Source organism: Rhea americana, unplaced genomic scaffold, assembly GCF_003343005.1.
Source record: "Rhea americana isolate MKP2758 unplaced genomic scaffold, rheAme1 scaffold_6, whole genome shotgun sequence".
Lineage (NCBI taxonomy): Eukaryota > Metazoa > Chordata > Aves > Rheiformes > Rheidae > Rhea > Rhea americana.
The window spans coordinates 4,768,488-4,784,277 of NW_028186756.1; the positions used below are offsets into that span (position 1 = coordinate 4,768,488).

General features: G+C 38.2%; 1 protein-coding gene across 1 annotated transcript in view; it reads left to right on the plus strand.

Annotated features, from left to right (window-relative positions):
- The window catches only part of NRK (Nik related kinase), a gene marked incomplete at its 5' end in the record, with an annotated part of 96,707 nt that overhangs the window by 72,717 nt on the left and 8,200 nt on the right, over positions 1-15,790 (plus strand). Inside the window, 7 exons of the mRNA XM_085319723.1 lie at positions 331-460; positions 847-1,005; positions 2,685-2,828; positions 4,050-4,184; positions 6,481-6,581; positions 7,123-7,272; positions 10,669-10,828. Coding sequence (XP_085175849.1) covers positions 331-460; positions 847-1,005; positions 2,685-2,828; positions 4,050-4,184; positions 6,481-6,581; positions 7,123-7,272; positions 10,669-10,828 — 979 coding nt within the window. The remainder of the gene's footprint in view (positions 1-330; positions 461-846; positions 1,006-2,684; positions 2,829-4,049; positions 4,185-6,480; positions 6,582-7,122; positions 7,273-10,668; positions 10,829-15,790) is intronic.

The window sequence follows — 15,790 nt, forward strand, 5'->3', positions numbered from 1 at the left end:
GGAGCAGAGCATTACTCAGATCTCTCTGCTGAGGTGATGAGACAGGAGGGAGAGATCGAAGTGTAAGGAAACTCTTAATCATTCTCCTCTTCGAGGGACCAATTATTTCATTGCAGTGCAGTGTCTAGCTAAGAATCCTGACACAACTCCCTGCTCAGGCTTCCTATTTTTCTCACTGAATTTGTACTGTCCATCTACGGCTATAAGATGTTTGTCACATCTATTTATGCCATATGCCATTTCATCTAAAATTCAGAGGTACTCATGTTGCTATGTGCTGTCTGCTCCCTTAGTATCATCTTCCTGAACAGACCTTGTTTTTCATTGTAGACATCGTGCATTGAAAGTACACCTTCAAAAAGCAGTACATCATCTACAACATCATTTACTTCATTCATAGATCCTAGACTTCTGCCAGTCACCCCTCCCACCAGTCCAGTAGGACCTTCCTGTAGTTCTTGTGAGTATGCTTTGCCCTTCTCATATAATGACATTCCTGGGCCTTTCTTTTTCTTTCTTGGGAGAGTGGAGGTGGGGTGGTTTATTGCTTGAAAATTGAAACTGTCAGTAAAATCTCCCAGAAACTGAAACTCCACATTGCTGTGAGCTTCATTGTACTATTTCTGACTCTTCTTCTGAATGCAGCTTGCTCTACTCCACTGCTGTGTTGTCACAGTGCATACTCAGGAATGTGTGAGAAATTTTCCAGACATGTGGTTCTTTCTCTTGCTGTCTTATGCTCCCAAGGTGTCTTCTAATCTCTCTGGAGTCTGCCATAAACAGGCCAAATGTGAGATGTAGCCAAACAGTCACATGTTTCATGATTCCATGTGTCTTTTGTTCTAGCATCTAGTACAAAACTCGAGCCTGTCAGGAGAGCAAATGTGAGGAAGGGCTCTGTTGTCAACGTTAACCCAACAAATATCCGCCCACAGAGTGACAGTCCAGAAATCCGTAAATACAAGAAGAAATTCAACTCGGAGATCCTTTGTGCTGCTTTGTGGGGTAAGCTCAAACACGTGGGTTTGTGTATGGAGGGAAGGCAGCAGCAGCAGAAGTGTCAGTATATGCCAGGCAGGTTTCACAGTTTTATTGCACCTCTCCTGTCCAGAAAATAGTGAAGTAGTTCACTAAGTACATAGCTATACACCACTGACATGATACTGCCTTCCTGATAAAAAATGGCAATCAGATGTGTTACAGTTGCAAAGGATTTTGTGCATCAGAATAAGAAACATCTTGAACAGGCACTGAGTTAAAACTGCTTGCTGAAAGAGCCAATAGATGCATATGTTTTAGTAATGTGAACCAAAGTAGATTTCTGATACTTTGTCTTCCTTACCTGAATAAGTGTTCAGCTGATTAAGTTCTGCCCCAGTATCCATCAAGTTCTGAAGACTGGAAATAATTGAAACCTGAAAGTTTTTGCTGTTGTGTTTGTTAGTTGTTCCAAGAATCTTTCTGTGAGAATTTGAGCAATCGGAGACTGGAGCAAGTTAGGCATCAATCTTTCCAAATACACACCTTCCTTAGTTTCCACCTTGCTGGATCAACCTTTTTACAGGGTCAGCTTCGCATGGCATGAAACCAAGATCATTGTAGGCAGACTGATTTTCAACAACTAATGACCTTGACCTAGTCTCACAGTAGCTAAATTCTTGAGTTGTTTTAACCATCTATCAACTTTTATAGAAAAGATGTATGTATCTATGGGACTCACTCAGCCTTTTACTTTTAGTCAATTTTTGATTCTGGAATGAAAAATGTGTGAAGTAGGTGAAACATTATCTAAAGGAAATGTAGATTTCCGGTTTGCAGCTTCACAGGTTTTGTGTAATGTATGTTTGAAGAAGCTCAAGATTTTAAATTAAGAACAGAGCTGTGTAGCAAGGCCTGTAATTAAATGTGTGCTGAGGCTGAAGAGCACCAGGTACTCAGCAGAGCATTGCCAGTAAAAGTTTGCTTGTTACAGCAGGATACTTTATGTCATTTCTTTAGAACCTGCTGACTGGGAAACGTAGCTGTCGTGCTAGTCAAACAAGACTCTTATACAGGATGCGTCCTCTGGTGCCGACAGCCCACTGGAGCCTTCACTTTCTTGGGAGCAACTGGGATTTCAGATAGACTCACTCCTTAAATTTGGCACTTGAAAGTATTTATGCAAAATACTGTTTTCCAAACACCCGCTCCCCTTCCTAGTATCCTCAGCCCCCTTCCAACAAGTTCAGTCCTCCTCCTAAACTTCGAATCTTGTCTTTGGGGGAAAGGAGGATCCTAATTTTTAAAACTGGAAGAGATTCTTGGATCATTTAGTTGGCTCTCCTGTGTGACAACAGAGTGGTGCTGGATTCGGGTTTTTTCGGTGCTTACAATACTTTCCAAGGTCAGCAGATAAGTTTAAGTGTACAAGGCCTTTCCTTGTTTTTTAAATACACATTGACTTCATTGGAACTACTCATGCTTCAAGTTACATGGGCATATAAGTGTTCTGCAGGGTAAAAGCTTTAGTGGTGAGATTCTTTTTTTTCTTTCATTTTTCTGAGAGGTCATCCACCGAACAACAGAAAAATCACCAGGTACCATTAAGAAAGATCAAATAAGAATCAATTCTAAAACTAATTAACACTGGGTTAGCTTGGAATCATTAGGTGACTTGCATTGTACTTTTTACTGTGTATTAACAGGAGTAAATTTACTGGTTGGAACAGAGAATGGGTTATGGCTGTTGGACAGAAGTGGGCAAGGAAGAGTTTATTCTCTAATTACAAGGAGACGATTCCAGCAAATGGATGTTCTGGAAGGACTCAATGTGCTAATTACTATATCAGGTTAGTTCAATGTCTAAAAGTATCTGACCTGCAATAGGGCTGGAGCAATTAAAAAGAAGAATTAGGTTATAAACTAGGTTGAGGAATTTGCTCTTAAGGAAAAATCATAGGACAGTTATTCCTGTTAATAGAAAGCAATTTTGAATTTTCAACATTTACATTCTTATTTTATTTATCTTATTTATTACCTCACCTCAGATGAGGTTTTGGGATATTTCATTACCAGTTTACTGCGTAAAATAGTTTGTGGGTCATATCTTTAAAATGAACTAGTTCTCAGCAAGTAATAGTTGGTCAGTTTGTGTTTGTTTACTTGTTCCTGTGATGGATGAGCATTAATTTAATTGCAATTGTATTAAAATACCATTAAATAACCTCATTCAGTGGTCAACAAGACGTACAAACAATAATGTCAGGGTGATCTATGCTGTGAAATTATCAATACCATCAAACAGAGTAGCATCTTCAACCTCTGCTGACAAAGAGCTTGGATTCTACCTTGCCAAGGTACTGAGGCCTTGATTTGCCTATGGATGAGAGTGGCCTCTAAGGATGCTCAATACACAGTGAGGTAAAAGATGTAGGTCCAGCAATACATTGCTGCAACTTGCCTGCAGTCCAGACCCTCAGTGGTAGATGATGGTGAGAGCTGTTTGTCCCGCATTGCTGGTTTCAGTTGTTCGTATGACATGGTTCTTCTCTTTAGACTACTGTGTGATCCTAGACTGCTGTTTACTCTACATCCTTATAAGCTAAAGCAATAGAAAGGCTGACTTAGATAAAAGACGACGAAGTAATTCTCACCCTGCAAGACATCCAAAAGAAAATAGCTACCTGTAATAAGGACTGTCAGTTAATTAGAACTAAGAGTTGCATATTCAAAATGGCCGTTGTTGGCAGTATCTGTATTCTTTCCTCCCCATCAGAGAGCAAATGCCAGATAATCAGATTATCTCTGATAATACATGCATATATAGAGATCTATTCTTTAGCCTAAGGGAAAAATTTTAATCAGGTATGAAAATCTTGCATGAAGCTTGGGTCACGTATGCCAAACACCATAGGATTGGTCATATTCCAGTGCTGGTCTCTTTTCTCACCTTGATGAGGCACAAAGGCCCCCTGCTTTCAAGGTCACAAATCTTAGGCTTTTTGTGGGTGCAGGAGAGCTTGTGCTTCAGTGAGCTAAATCATTCCATCTGTCTTTTCTGCAAATCCCAGGGAAGAAGAATAAGTTAAGAGTGTATTACTTATCATGGCTAAGAAACAAAATTTTGCGTAACGATCCGGAGGTGGAGAAGCGGCAAGGCTGGGTGTCTGTAGGTGACCTGGAAGGCTGCGTACACTACAAAGTTGGTAAGCTCTTTTTGGTTTGTCCTTAGAGTTCTGCATAATCATCCTTTGATTAACCATCCTAGTCTCACAACACCAGCGTTTTTCTTCAACTTTATTTCAGAATTGCACTGGGCATAATGTCTCTGACTGTTGCCACATCTCCTTGCTTTACATGGCAGATGCTTTGCTCCCTCTAATTCCAGATAGCTTCTCTCCTTGCAGCTGTTACCAGATTGTGTTACAGCTATTTTCTGCACAGGCTGGGAGAAGAGAGTGATGGCTGCTGTCTGTTGCTCAGTCAGTGGTTTAGAAGTTCTGTAGTTACTTAAGGCCTTCATTGGACTGAGACTCTCCACATACATAGTATTCAACTTCTCTCCAGACCCTGAGTAACTGCTAGTTAGACTAGTAAAACTGGACTAGTAAAATGCTAGTAAATCATATCTGTAGGATATCCATAGGTAGGTCAGGTTGGAAGTTCTACAGCTTATCCCAGTATCTATATTATAAAACACCTGGTTATACTTTTAAAAAAAAAATAAACTAACAAACAAAGAAAAACCTCATACACTGCAATTGGTACTGTAGCAGTTGAAGTACCATCTGGCTTTTATTTGACTTTCAGGTAGTCCATTCTTGCAGGTGAACATCAGTATTGTGATAGTTTCTGTCATTTACCTGTGTTGAGGGAGTGTGATGTATAGCTCAAGTTTTACTTTATCTTTGTTGAAAGATGGGGTATGAACGTGGCATTTTTCAAAGTCAGATAGAGAAATGATATAGAGGAGTACAGGAGACAGGGAGAGGGGGTGAGCTCTCTTAAATGCTGTGCTTCACCTTTCTCTGCTTTTAGATCTCATAGCTTTAAAAGTAGCACTGGTTAAATCCAAGAAAAAAAGTGAAACAGATGTGATGTTACTTTCTTTGTAATTATGGCTAAGTACCATATATTCCACTTCACTTGCTTGTTTTGGGGTTTGATGTGTTTAAAAAAAAAAAAAAAAAAAAAAAAAAAAAAAAAAAATTGAAAATAAAAAAAAAAAAAAAAAAAAAAAAAAAAACAAAAAAAAAAACCACTAAAATTAGGCAGACATTTACCAGGAGCTTTTGTGCGTACATGTGAGAGTCATAAATCTATTAAATAATTTAAATAAAGGTTTTATCAACACTTTCTGAGCTAGGCATACCCTTACCAAGCAACCCTTTCACACATTCTGTTTGAAAAAAAAGCACCCTGAAATCTGTTGTGGTCAAAATGTGATTTCCTTTGCTGAGCTTGCAGAGAAGCTCTTTGGCTTTGCAAAGGACCTTCCCTATAAAGTTGACAGTTTGATTACTCTTTTTATGCAAATAAGGTTTCCGTGGAAAAAAAAATGGCCTGCAAACCAATCTTACTGCTTTGACAAAACAGCAACTGTTTTCTTGATGGTGAATCTTCTCATATCTTGACCTTTGCTTTTACAGCTATTTTTCCAGGTAGAGTAAGAAAAGAATGGATTGTTTTGTGTTTGGTTGGTTGGTTTGTTTGTTTTCTTTCTCAGTCTATGTTAAATTTTCCTGATCAATGTCCATCCTTGTCTACTCTTCATTGGCTTCTGGTATATGTTTGGGAAGTATGAAGTGCTCCTGTTTTAAGTGGCAAGGGCTGGGCAAGCCCGCCTCCCATGGAAAACAAACCTTAACTTGGTTGTATAACACCTGCATCTTTTAAAACTTCCTGTCAAGCAAACACTGAGCATAAAATAAGGGGAGACTGCATCAGGGTGCTGGGCCTTAGCAGTCTGTTTCCAAAGCAAATGCTTGCCTCTAGCTGAACTAAAACAAAATGTACAAAGAAGCCTTATTTTTTCAATACACAATTCTTCATTTATTCTCAGTGGGCCCAACATGAGCCTGATCAACTTGGAGAAATTGCTCATCCCTTAAATGCTTACTCATCCCCAAAGCAGGGGAGTCCTTTGCCCACACTAGCACATGGGGAGATTTAACCCCATGCATGAGCAGTGAAATGAAAATTGAGACTGCAGAGTATAATAGAGTCACTCAGCACATGCACACGCACACACACACAAAAAAAGCAACATATAAATGTTGTTAACAGTCATCTGGGTTTACTGACAGCAATTGAACCACAGGTTTGCACTCAAGGTAGTATCATCAGCGATACTAAACATTAACATCCAGAATCCAATATTCTCCCTTGCTGGATAGTTTCTTCCTCTACAAATAGTCCTCTGAAGTTATTCCATGTGATTAAGTTAGTTTTTGACTTAAGTGCCCATCTGCTACCTAAGAAATTATTCTTCTTGTATTACAGTAAAATATGAGCGAATTAAATTCCTTGTAATTGCTTTGAAAAACTCAGTAGAAGTTTATGCTTGGGCTCCAAAGCCTTATCACAAATTCATGGCTTTTAAGGTAAGTGAAACTTCACTTTGGTTCAGATGTACCACTGTCTCTCACTGTCTTATCTGCTCTTTGCTTTTGGTTTTCATTGCTTTGCATAACATTTATTTCTAGTTAAAGATAAAATGAATACTCTTTTAAAGAGAATGTAGATCATTTGGCATGCATCAGAGATGACAGGCATAAAACTGTCACAGTCATGTTTCTGTTGGATGTAAACAACTTGTTTCAGTTCAGTGCCAAAATGCACGTTGAAATTCACAAAAGTTGATGCTGGTTTCCCTCAAAAGAGGGAGAAATTTAACATGAATGGTATTTAGCCTAGCTTTTGCTTAATCTCTTTCTAGAATCGGATATTTTTCAAAATACAAGTGAATTACTTAGCTTTCTTTGAAGTTCAATGGATGATGGGTACTTACCCCTTTAATGCAACATACGGCTGTGACAAAAATAGTTGTCTAATGTTTGAGCGCTGAAAAGAAAGATCATGTATGTTGATCTGGAAACCAACAGCTTTATTATGTTACATAGTGTCTGCTTTTTCTTTTTCCAGTCCTTTACGTCACTTCATCACAAACCACTGTCAGTTGACCTGACAGTTGAAAATGGACAAAGATTAAAAGTGATATATGGCTCACTAGTAGGCTTTCATGCTATTGATGTGGATTCTGGATCTGTGTATGACCTGTACCTTCCAACACACGTAAGATATTTCAAAAAAATAAGTAAATGCATCTATTTGTTGGGCTGTATGTTGATGATGGTTGTATGTTGATAATGATTGAGTAAAGCGCTGTGTTATATTTCAGAACACAAGTTAGGAGACTAACTTTTCTATGCCAGCTAATAGAAAACTACTTTTTACATGGATTTTATAACAATGAACTTCTATTAAAAACCTTTCTTATTTCATATTCAGAGTATTAATTTTGTAATTTGTCAGAAAGCATATTATATGGACAATATTGTGTTTAATTGATTTCTCCTGGAAGTTTAGGACTTCTCTAAAGCTTTAAAAGTCACAAAAATTTCTACATGAATTTAGGTGACTTTTACAATCTACCAGTGTGCTTTTGAATGTTAATAACAAGCTGATTAAGATAGTGCTGAACTGAGCTGAAATTTGGGCCGTATTTTAAAGACTGTTGTGATTTTTTTAAATTTTGATCTACTACAAAAATGTTACCTTTGCCGTAAGAGTACCTGTAGCTAGAGAAGCCAGGTATAAGCCAAGCCCAAATATAAATAATGTTCCATAAAAATATTTGCATCTCAGTCCTATATATTAGCATGTGTATACATGTGCTCCCTTGAATAATCTTAATTCCTTCACCTTGGAGCACATGATTTTTTCATACTTTTTTTTACATGAGTTTTACATGATTACAGATCTTCAGTATCCAATCTGTAATTTGCATTTCAGTCATGACTTTGCAGAATCCCAGCTTCTAGACTAAATAAATTTGCTTCTAACTGTTCAGCTGCCCATGAAACCGTCCTGAAATCCAAAAGAATTTTTACACTTTCCTTGGGGCTTTCTCATTAGATTTGCAAGCAGAAGTTGGTGTGAAGATGTTCATTTTGGGTTAATTTGTACATATTGCATTGTGTACCTGTTTGCTGGAATGATGGTGACCACTATAATCCTGTTTAAACTCAGCTAACAACAAAGTAATTCTTCTATAGATGTGAATGACAGGCATGGAGCTGCCCAGTATGAAGTCTGTGCTCTGGTTTTAATCTTTTCATTTGTTTTTTAGCTACAGATAGTTTTTTTCCAAATTTATGGGTTCCAAAAGCCAAAGAAATTTGAGGAGTTAGGTTCAAAATACTGTTGTGTGCCCAGTGCTCCAGCCTGGCAGGAGGCTCCCTGCAGGGGACTTCTCTGCTCACGTGAAAACCTCCCTGAAGTCAACAGTGCTCTGTAGTGACAAAGGGTTAGTTAGCTAATCCAAGCGCCATTGCCTTGCTAGACCCCAAGGCAATGTGACCCAAAGGGAATTTGGGGAATTTTGAAGAAATCTGATCCCAGATCTGCATGTTGCAGTCTGTGCCTTGAACTCATTTTTATCTTTTTGTTTGTAATCTGCTCTCAGCCCGGTGTTTTGCAACCAAATGAAAACCTATGCCTCCTCCTTAGCAAGCCACTTGATCACCCTGCTACCAAGTGAAAGCTTTCAAGTGCTGTCAAAACTGTATTTCTAATAGCTACAATGTTGGAGGATGGTTGTTAAGTCTATAAGCTTCTTTTAGTGAGAAATAACTTTTCTAGCTATTCAGAACAATGTGTTGAATCACTTGCTAAGAGCTGTTTTGTTAAGCAACTTTAAATTTCTGTTGTTAAGTGGTGTGTTTGATCCAAAAATTAGTAGCATTGTTAACTATGCAGCTGTTGAAAATAGACATCACCTTATAAATCTAACCATGATGCCTGCATGCCCTCCCTGGAAGCTGGTTGCTAAGCAAGGTGAATAATGACTTGTCAAAAAGATTATTAACGTAATTGCCCAAGATATGAAAAGCAAAGAAAAAAGTGAACCTTCTTAGCACTTTAGTTTTTCAGCAGACTTCAAAAATAATTATGTACATGACGAGAGATAGTCCCCAGGTGGATGTCCTGAATAGTCCTCTGAATACCTTTCAGAGGACCATGACTCCATTTGTGTGTGCTTTTCCACCAAAAGTTAGCATGTACTAAAAATACATTTCCCTTAAGAGTCTTAGACCTGAAATAAATCTGCTGCTACAGTGGCTGTATCTTTTTCGGTATTTTGTTGCTTTAAAGAGCATCGATAGACTGGATAGATAATTCTCTCAAAGAGCTGTGTAGTGGCAACAGACCAGACTTTTACAGGCTGACTTTAGATACTTCTGCTTTCTGGTATCCTCTTTTCCTCGTTCCCCACCTCTTTCTCCATCTCTTACCTGCTTCGATTGCTCATGCGAGTACCAAGGCAACGCATTAAAATTGCTCTGCGACTCTGGATACCCGTTCTAGTGTTACGGATAGTTGTTGCGGAGGCACGGAGTCAAGTGGTTGGCCAGAGTATATTCAGTTTGGCAAGTACAGCTTCAGTGCTTCTTTACTGTTCGTTGTGCCGCTACGGCATGTGTAAATGTATGTGCTTGAAGAAAAAAGATCTGTGTGTTGCTGGCTTGTGGAAATGATGTAGAAACTCCAGTTGTGTGCTTCCTATAGAAATATTAATTGCAGTGGCTTAATTTACTATTTAATTAACATACTGGTTTGAGTAGTGCTTTGAGAAAAGAAATGCTTTGTTATTGATTTTAAGGCTTTCCTCTTTTTTCTTTCAAAAATGTTTTCATAAACCCCTACCTTCATAGTTGTATACATGTATTTTTTTTTCACTTGGGACATGTGTTGGCTTCTGGGAGAGATTCTAGTGCACTGAACAGCTGTTAAAATAATTTGTGTAAGTGAAATGAATATTCCTGTGGCATGCAGAAAATGTATGCTGAACAACGTTTCAAAGGCCACTGTTATTAGTGAATAAAGTATGTAGGAGGGAGAGGCGTAGTAGAGCTTGTGTTTGAAAGGTCCAGGTAACTTTTTAACTTGCTTACATTGTTAAGTACTGTTAAGCTTACAGGTTTTAGCTCGTGAGTGAGGCTAAGGAAATGTGGAAAGTGAAAGCACTGATTTCTGGTATGTGAAAACTTTTGTCCTTCCTCCATCTTCTTTTGAAATAATTTTGAATTCAAATTCTATTCACTTTCCTTCTGTCTATTTATATAATGCGAGCGTTTCACAAATGAGTCAGTAAATCTTAGTGTTTCTCAGTGGTTGCTTGGCATCTTGAATCCAAGTAATACTGGTAAATATGAAGTGAAATATTGAACATTGGCTTATTTGCAAACCTTCTGTAATATCTAAAGGGGTGAGGAGGAAGAGAAAGCCCATGTTTAGCCCATTTTTGCTAGCTAGCAAAATATACAGCCTTCCTGAAAACACTTCTTTCACTTTCCATGAGCTGCGAGCCAGTTCTTTTTATTGCTCTGCCAAGCCTAGTTAGATTGATATAGTCACTGAAATTGCAGTCCATTTTCTGATATAAATCTTAGTAAAATACAATTTCAGATCCAGGGGACTATTCGCCCACATGCCATTATCATCCTCCCGAACACCAGTGGAATGGAACTTTTACTTACCTATGAAGATGAAGGCATCTACATTGATATATATGGGCACTTCACAAAGGAAACTGTTTTACAGTGGGGAGAAATGCCAGCATCTGTAGGTATGTATGAAAAATAGCACTTCACTAAATGTAAGGTCCTGCTGTATGAAACCTGACTTCTTTATTAGGTTTGTATCCATCTGAAAGTTGTTGTATGGCACACTAAGCAACTTCAGAGCAAAGCAGATATCTAAAGAGTAAACAGATTTATGTATGTTTGTGTTAAGACAGCCAATGATTGTAAAAGGGTCTTCACATTTGTACCATGGAATTTATATTCCTATCACACTCTCACACATCATGCATTTACTATCCAATGAAACTTCACTGAGGATGCAGCCTACCCTAGTTTTTACTTATGTCATTTAAATGAATCACAGAGAGAAAAGCGTGTTCTTGTTCCGTACTTGGATTTGTTGATAGCCCATAGCATTTTATGTAAGAAACTCCTAACTTTAGAGGGCTCATTGAAGAGGTCTATAACCACTGCCAAATGGCCCCTTAATTTTACCACTTTGAATTCAGAGTGCTGCTGATCTAGGGTATTTGTCATAGACTCTCAGTCTCTCCAAAGTTCTGGTTGACTTTGTAGGAAGGACATCCCGATTGTACTGTAGCCTTAACAGCTGTTTGCTTCACTTTCCCTAGAGGGCTTCTAGCTAGCAGTATGGGGAAAAACAAGAACATCTCAAGCAGATTTTTGCTTTTATTATTTGGTGCCTTTAATTTCTGTTTTGGCTCACTCCTATTCATCTGCATCTTAAAACAAACACACAAAAAAAAAAACCCAACCGAACAAAAGCCTGTTATACTCAGACTGTGCAAAAGCATATTGTGAGCATACTGGAGAAACTGGAGACCACAGTGAAGAATCAGGTGTGCTCACCTTTTTCTTTCCACTTCCACTTCTAGGGAAATTCTGTTAAAATCAGTAGAGTAACACCAGTGTAAATACAAGGTCCTTCGTTTCTAGAGGATTGTCAACAGTACTGAGGGCAAATAGCCCACCTCCAGAACGCAGATTCCTACTAGGCAACTTAGGTTTTTTGTACTGTCAGAATAAAATTGAGTATCAAAACTCAGTTTTAAGAATCGGTTCATGTTTGTGTAAGTTTATAAACTTGCTATCTAATGTTTCTTTTTCGCCAATAAGTAACCTCCACTTTACTTTTCGGCTCATACCCAGAGCTGCAAGGCATAATTAAAATATATCAAGTTAGTTCGCCATTTTTTCATATTTGAAAATTGAATGGTCTTTGATATGTTGAAACTTTACATCCCTCTGAATTAATGTTAGAAGCACCATAAGAAATAAAGATCAAAGAGCAATTACCAAGCAAGGTCAGGAAAAGAAAAGTTCTAATGAGAAGTATTGAGTGTAATTGGAAGCTGCATTGAAAAATGTTATCTGAAGGAGGCAGAAGCTTTCAAAAAGCAAATCATTACGGGAATTACCTTCCTTAGGCCTTACAAAAAGTTGCAAGCTTACTTAATATGAAGTTTTTTTTTTTTTAACTGTAATGTCTTACCCACCTTATAGTGTGCATATATGATACGTGATTTTCATAAGTATTTAAATTCTTTTGTTTTCCCACGTATGCTTCATTGATTTAGTGTCCTTTTTCCTGCCTTGGGAAGTAACAGAATTTTAAAGCTGCCTTTATATTGCTGTCCTGCCAAAAACTAACCCTAATCTCATGCTTTAATAATTTTTAAAGCATGGATATTATTTGTAACTATTACAGGTCTTTCCAGTTGTGTTATTCTTACTATCTGCTATGTCCTAAAGAGTGCCTCATATTAATAAGTCAGCCTGCTCCAAAGACAGATGGAAAAAAAAAGGAGTGGAAGAAAGGGCTTTGTTTGATCTTGCTTTAGAAAGGAGGATATGACAAGAAGAGTTGCTTAGATTTATGTCTCCTATCTGGATATTACCAGTTTGTGACACCGGGCACTGGTTGCCCTCAGAGCTTCTTTACTTAATCTAGAGTTTGCAGCAGTGCCTCAGAAGTCGGCCAAAAAAAGCTTAAGTCCTTTTTTCTGCATTGCTGAAAGTACTGAATCATCAAACCCAGAGAAATATGAGGTAGGTTTGTAAAGCATTCCTGTGGCCTGGAATTCACACTGCCTTAACTTCACTAAAATTTTTCTTGTACATACCCAGCTAGCACTGAAGTGAATAAAGCTTCACCAGTTTGACCACAGCTGAGTATGTGATCCTCTAAGCCAGTTAATTACTTGCATTTAAAAGTCCTTCTGCACACATCTGGCTAGGCGTGACATTCTCGGTTTCACAAGGTTGATTACATCTTAATAGCTAGAATGCCTTTTGGACATTCTCTTTCCTCACGCTCGCACAGCCATTCCTCCTGCTCTTTGGCATACGATGTACGGCAATCATTTGCATGGAAAAATGACCTGATCATTTTTGTTACTGTATTTTAGAGCAGTGGAACAAATAGGAACAGGATGGAGACAGCACTTCTGAGAATGGTATACTATCTGCTGAATTTTACAATATAGAAGCTAGGAGTCCAGCCTGTGTTGGTTGTTTAACTTGTCTCTCTGGTCAGTCTAGATAAATGGGCATCTCCAGCTAGGAAGTCATCCCATCTGGAGACAGGAAGCTAAGACAAGAGTAATGAAGCATCTGCTCAGGTGGCAAAGGTTAGGAGGGCTGAGTGAACAGCTAGCTCTTTGTGGAACATCCCCACGTGTCCTCTGGAAGGAAAAGTGTCTGTCTGTACCTCCGTCTCTCCTTCATTAGTTATACTTCCATACGTTCCGCAGCCAAAGCGAGGCAGTCTTCAAACAGACCCTCTCGGTTGTCCTTTGAAATACTCCAGTATGTTAATTTGAGAGCTCTTTCGTTGCTGCTGCCACGGCACTTCTGGATCGCAGAACTAGATATCTTTGCAACAGAAATTGTCAACCATAGCACATTTGAGTAAGGTCTTGTGATACGGTACAAAATTTATTTCACATTCAGATGGAATCACATTTTAGCTAAGAACCAACTGACCCAATCCATTACTCATAACTTGATTCAAATTTTAAACAAAGAGCTTTAACTATTTTTCTTTGTAATTGTTTCACGCCAGTTCTTGCTCATTTTCTTGCTCCTTTGAAATTTTTGGCTCCAGACAAAACCAGTAACTATTATGAGAGAGGTTTGACTAACCATACTAATTGCATGCCCAAACTTAGGGTGAACTTGCAAGTTTCACTTAACATACTGTTCTCTTAGAATTTACAGATTTTAGCAGGTCTGACAGCAGTCTGTATGAGCTTATTTCAAAGTTTTGACCGTGTGTTTCAGGGATAAAAGGGTATCATCTTAGCCTCAGGGTTCTATTTTTGCAGTTATTTTCTTTAAATAATTATTTTGAATTAAAACTTCTGTAGTTGGTGAGAATGTCTTGAGTGACTATGGAAACTAAAAAAAAATAGTTGTAATAGATGGATTTAGGTCAGAGAAACTAAATATAGTTGCCTCTCATAGTCTTTAAGTTGGGACCTCTGTGACCGATTTGTTAATAAGATACTAGAGTGAGGAAGCTTAAATCTAGTGGGAAATTAAAATTGTAGAGCTACTCCATCTATATTTAATCTGGAAGATATTTCACACAGGTAGGGCTAAATACAAATAGAGCTATAATGTTTTCTTTCTATAAAACAAGATTAAAAAAGGATTTAGGAAACATCAAGTTAATAAGATTTGAGAGCACTTTTGCCCTTTCATATGAGTAATGCATTATTTGCATATGAGTAGTAAATTATATCTTCGTAGGGGGTTGGCAGAAAACTGGATACCCTTTGTAGTGTTCATGTTGGAAGCCAAAAGGATGTTATGTGGAGAAGCAAGATAGCATTACCAAAAGCTGCTTGTATTAATGTATCAGTGCTCTATCAACATACTTAAGCAGTTCTTGAAATAATTGCTGTCCAGCTTTGCGCAGGAAATGCCTGCCCATATCCAAATGATTCTTACTGTTCAGATCTCCTGTGCAGTTTTTCACCAGTAACCAGCAAAAAGCATGTAAACAAGCAGCCTCTCATACATTTCTGGGTTGGGTTATTAGTTACACTAAATAGTTATAGATGAATGAGCAACAGCTGAGAGCAGAGATGCATTGAAATATAGATGCATAGAAACATATACATTTGAAAAAAAATTACAAGATTCACAGTTGTAAATTTATTTATTCCTAGTTTTATTGTGGTGGTTGGGGAATAGTATGTGTTAGCCCTTTATCCAGTGTAATCTAACCAAAACATACATCAGGACAAATTTGTCTCCTTGGGCCAGCTTCTTAATTTGCCCCATTTGTGACTTCACTCAGCCTCGCTTTTTCTTTTTTCTTTCTTTTTTTTTTTTTTTCCTTCTTCTTGATTTTTAACTCCCTAACCTCTTTCATTTAGCAAAAGGTCTCCACAGCTGTGGCTAGGAGAAAACGTGTCCTCTTCTATCCAGGTAATGTAAATAATAGCAGTAAAACTGTTCTAATTAACAGAATTGCACAAGAGAAGTTCTGGACTCCTTCCTCTGTTTCCCTTCCCAAAGTTGCCTAATCTGTGGGGCAGGAAATCTCGAAGAAGCACACAGAAGTACATGCGAGTAGCTAATCTGTGGTCAGCAGCATCTTTAGCGAGTTTCCAACTCCTCTGCCACCTTATTTGGGACTGGATTTGAGTGGTAACAAGCTTTGCTACGTCCCAAAACACTGTAGGTATCTCTCTGATTTATTTTCATTTCCAGCCCACAATACACACATTTTCCTTTCATTTGCCTAAAAAATAGGAATGGTTTCCCCAAAGACTGGGGAAGTCTGCATTTCAGATGCTTGTTCCAGATACTTGTTTGCAAGTTTGACTGAGGGGCCAAAGAAGGATTCCACAGAAAAGTGTGTTCAGTTTTAAGATCTGTACGGTCTGTAATAGCTGATACCTTCAACAAGCGAAGAAGGAAGGTCCTTCTTTTAATGTTCATGCCCAGCTGCTCACTTGCCTAAAGCAAGTTTC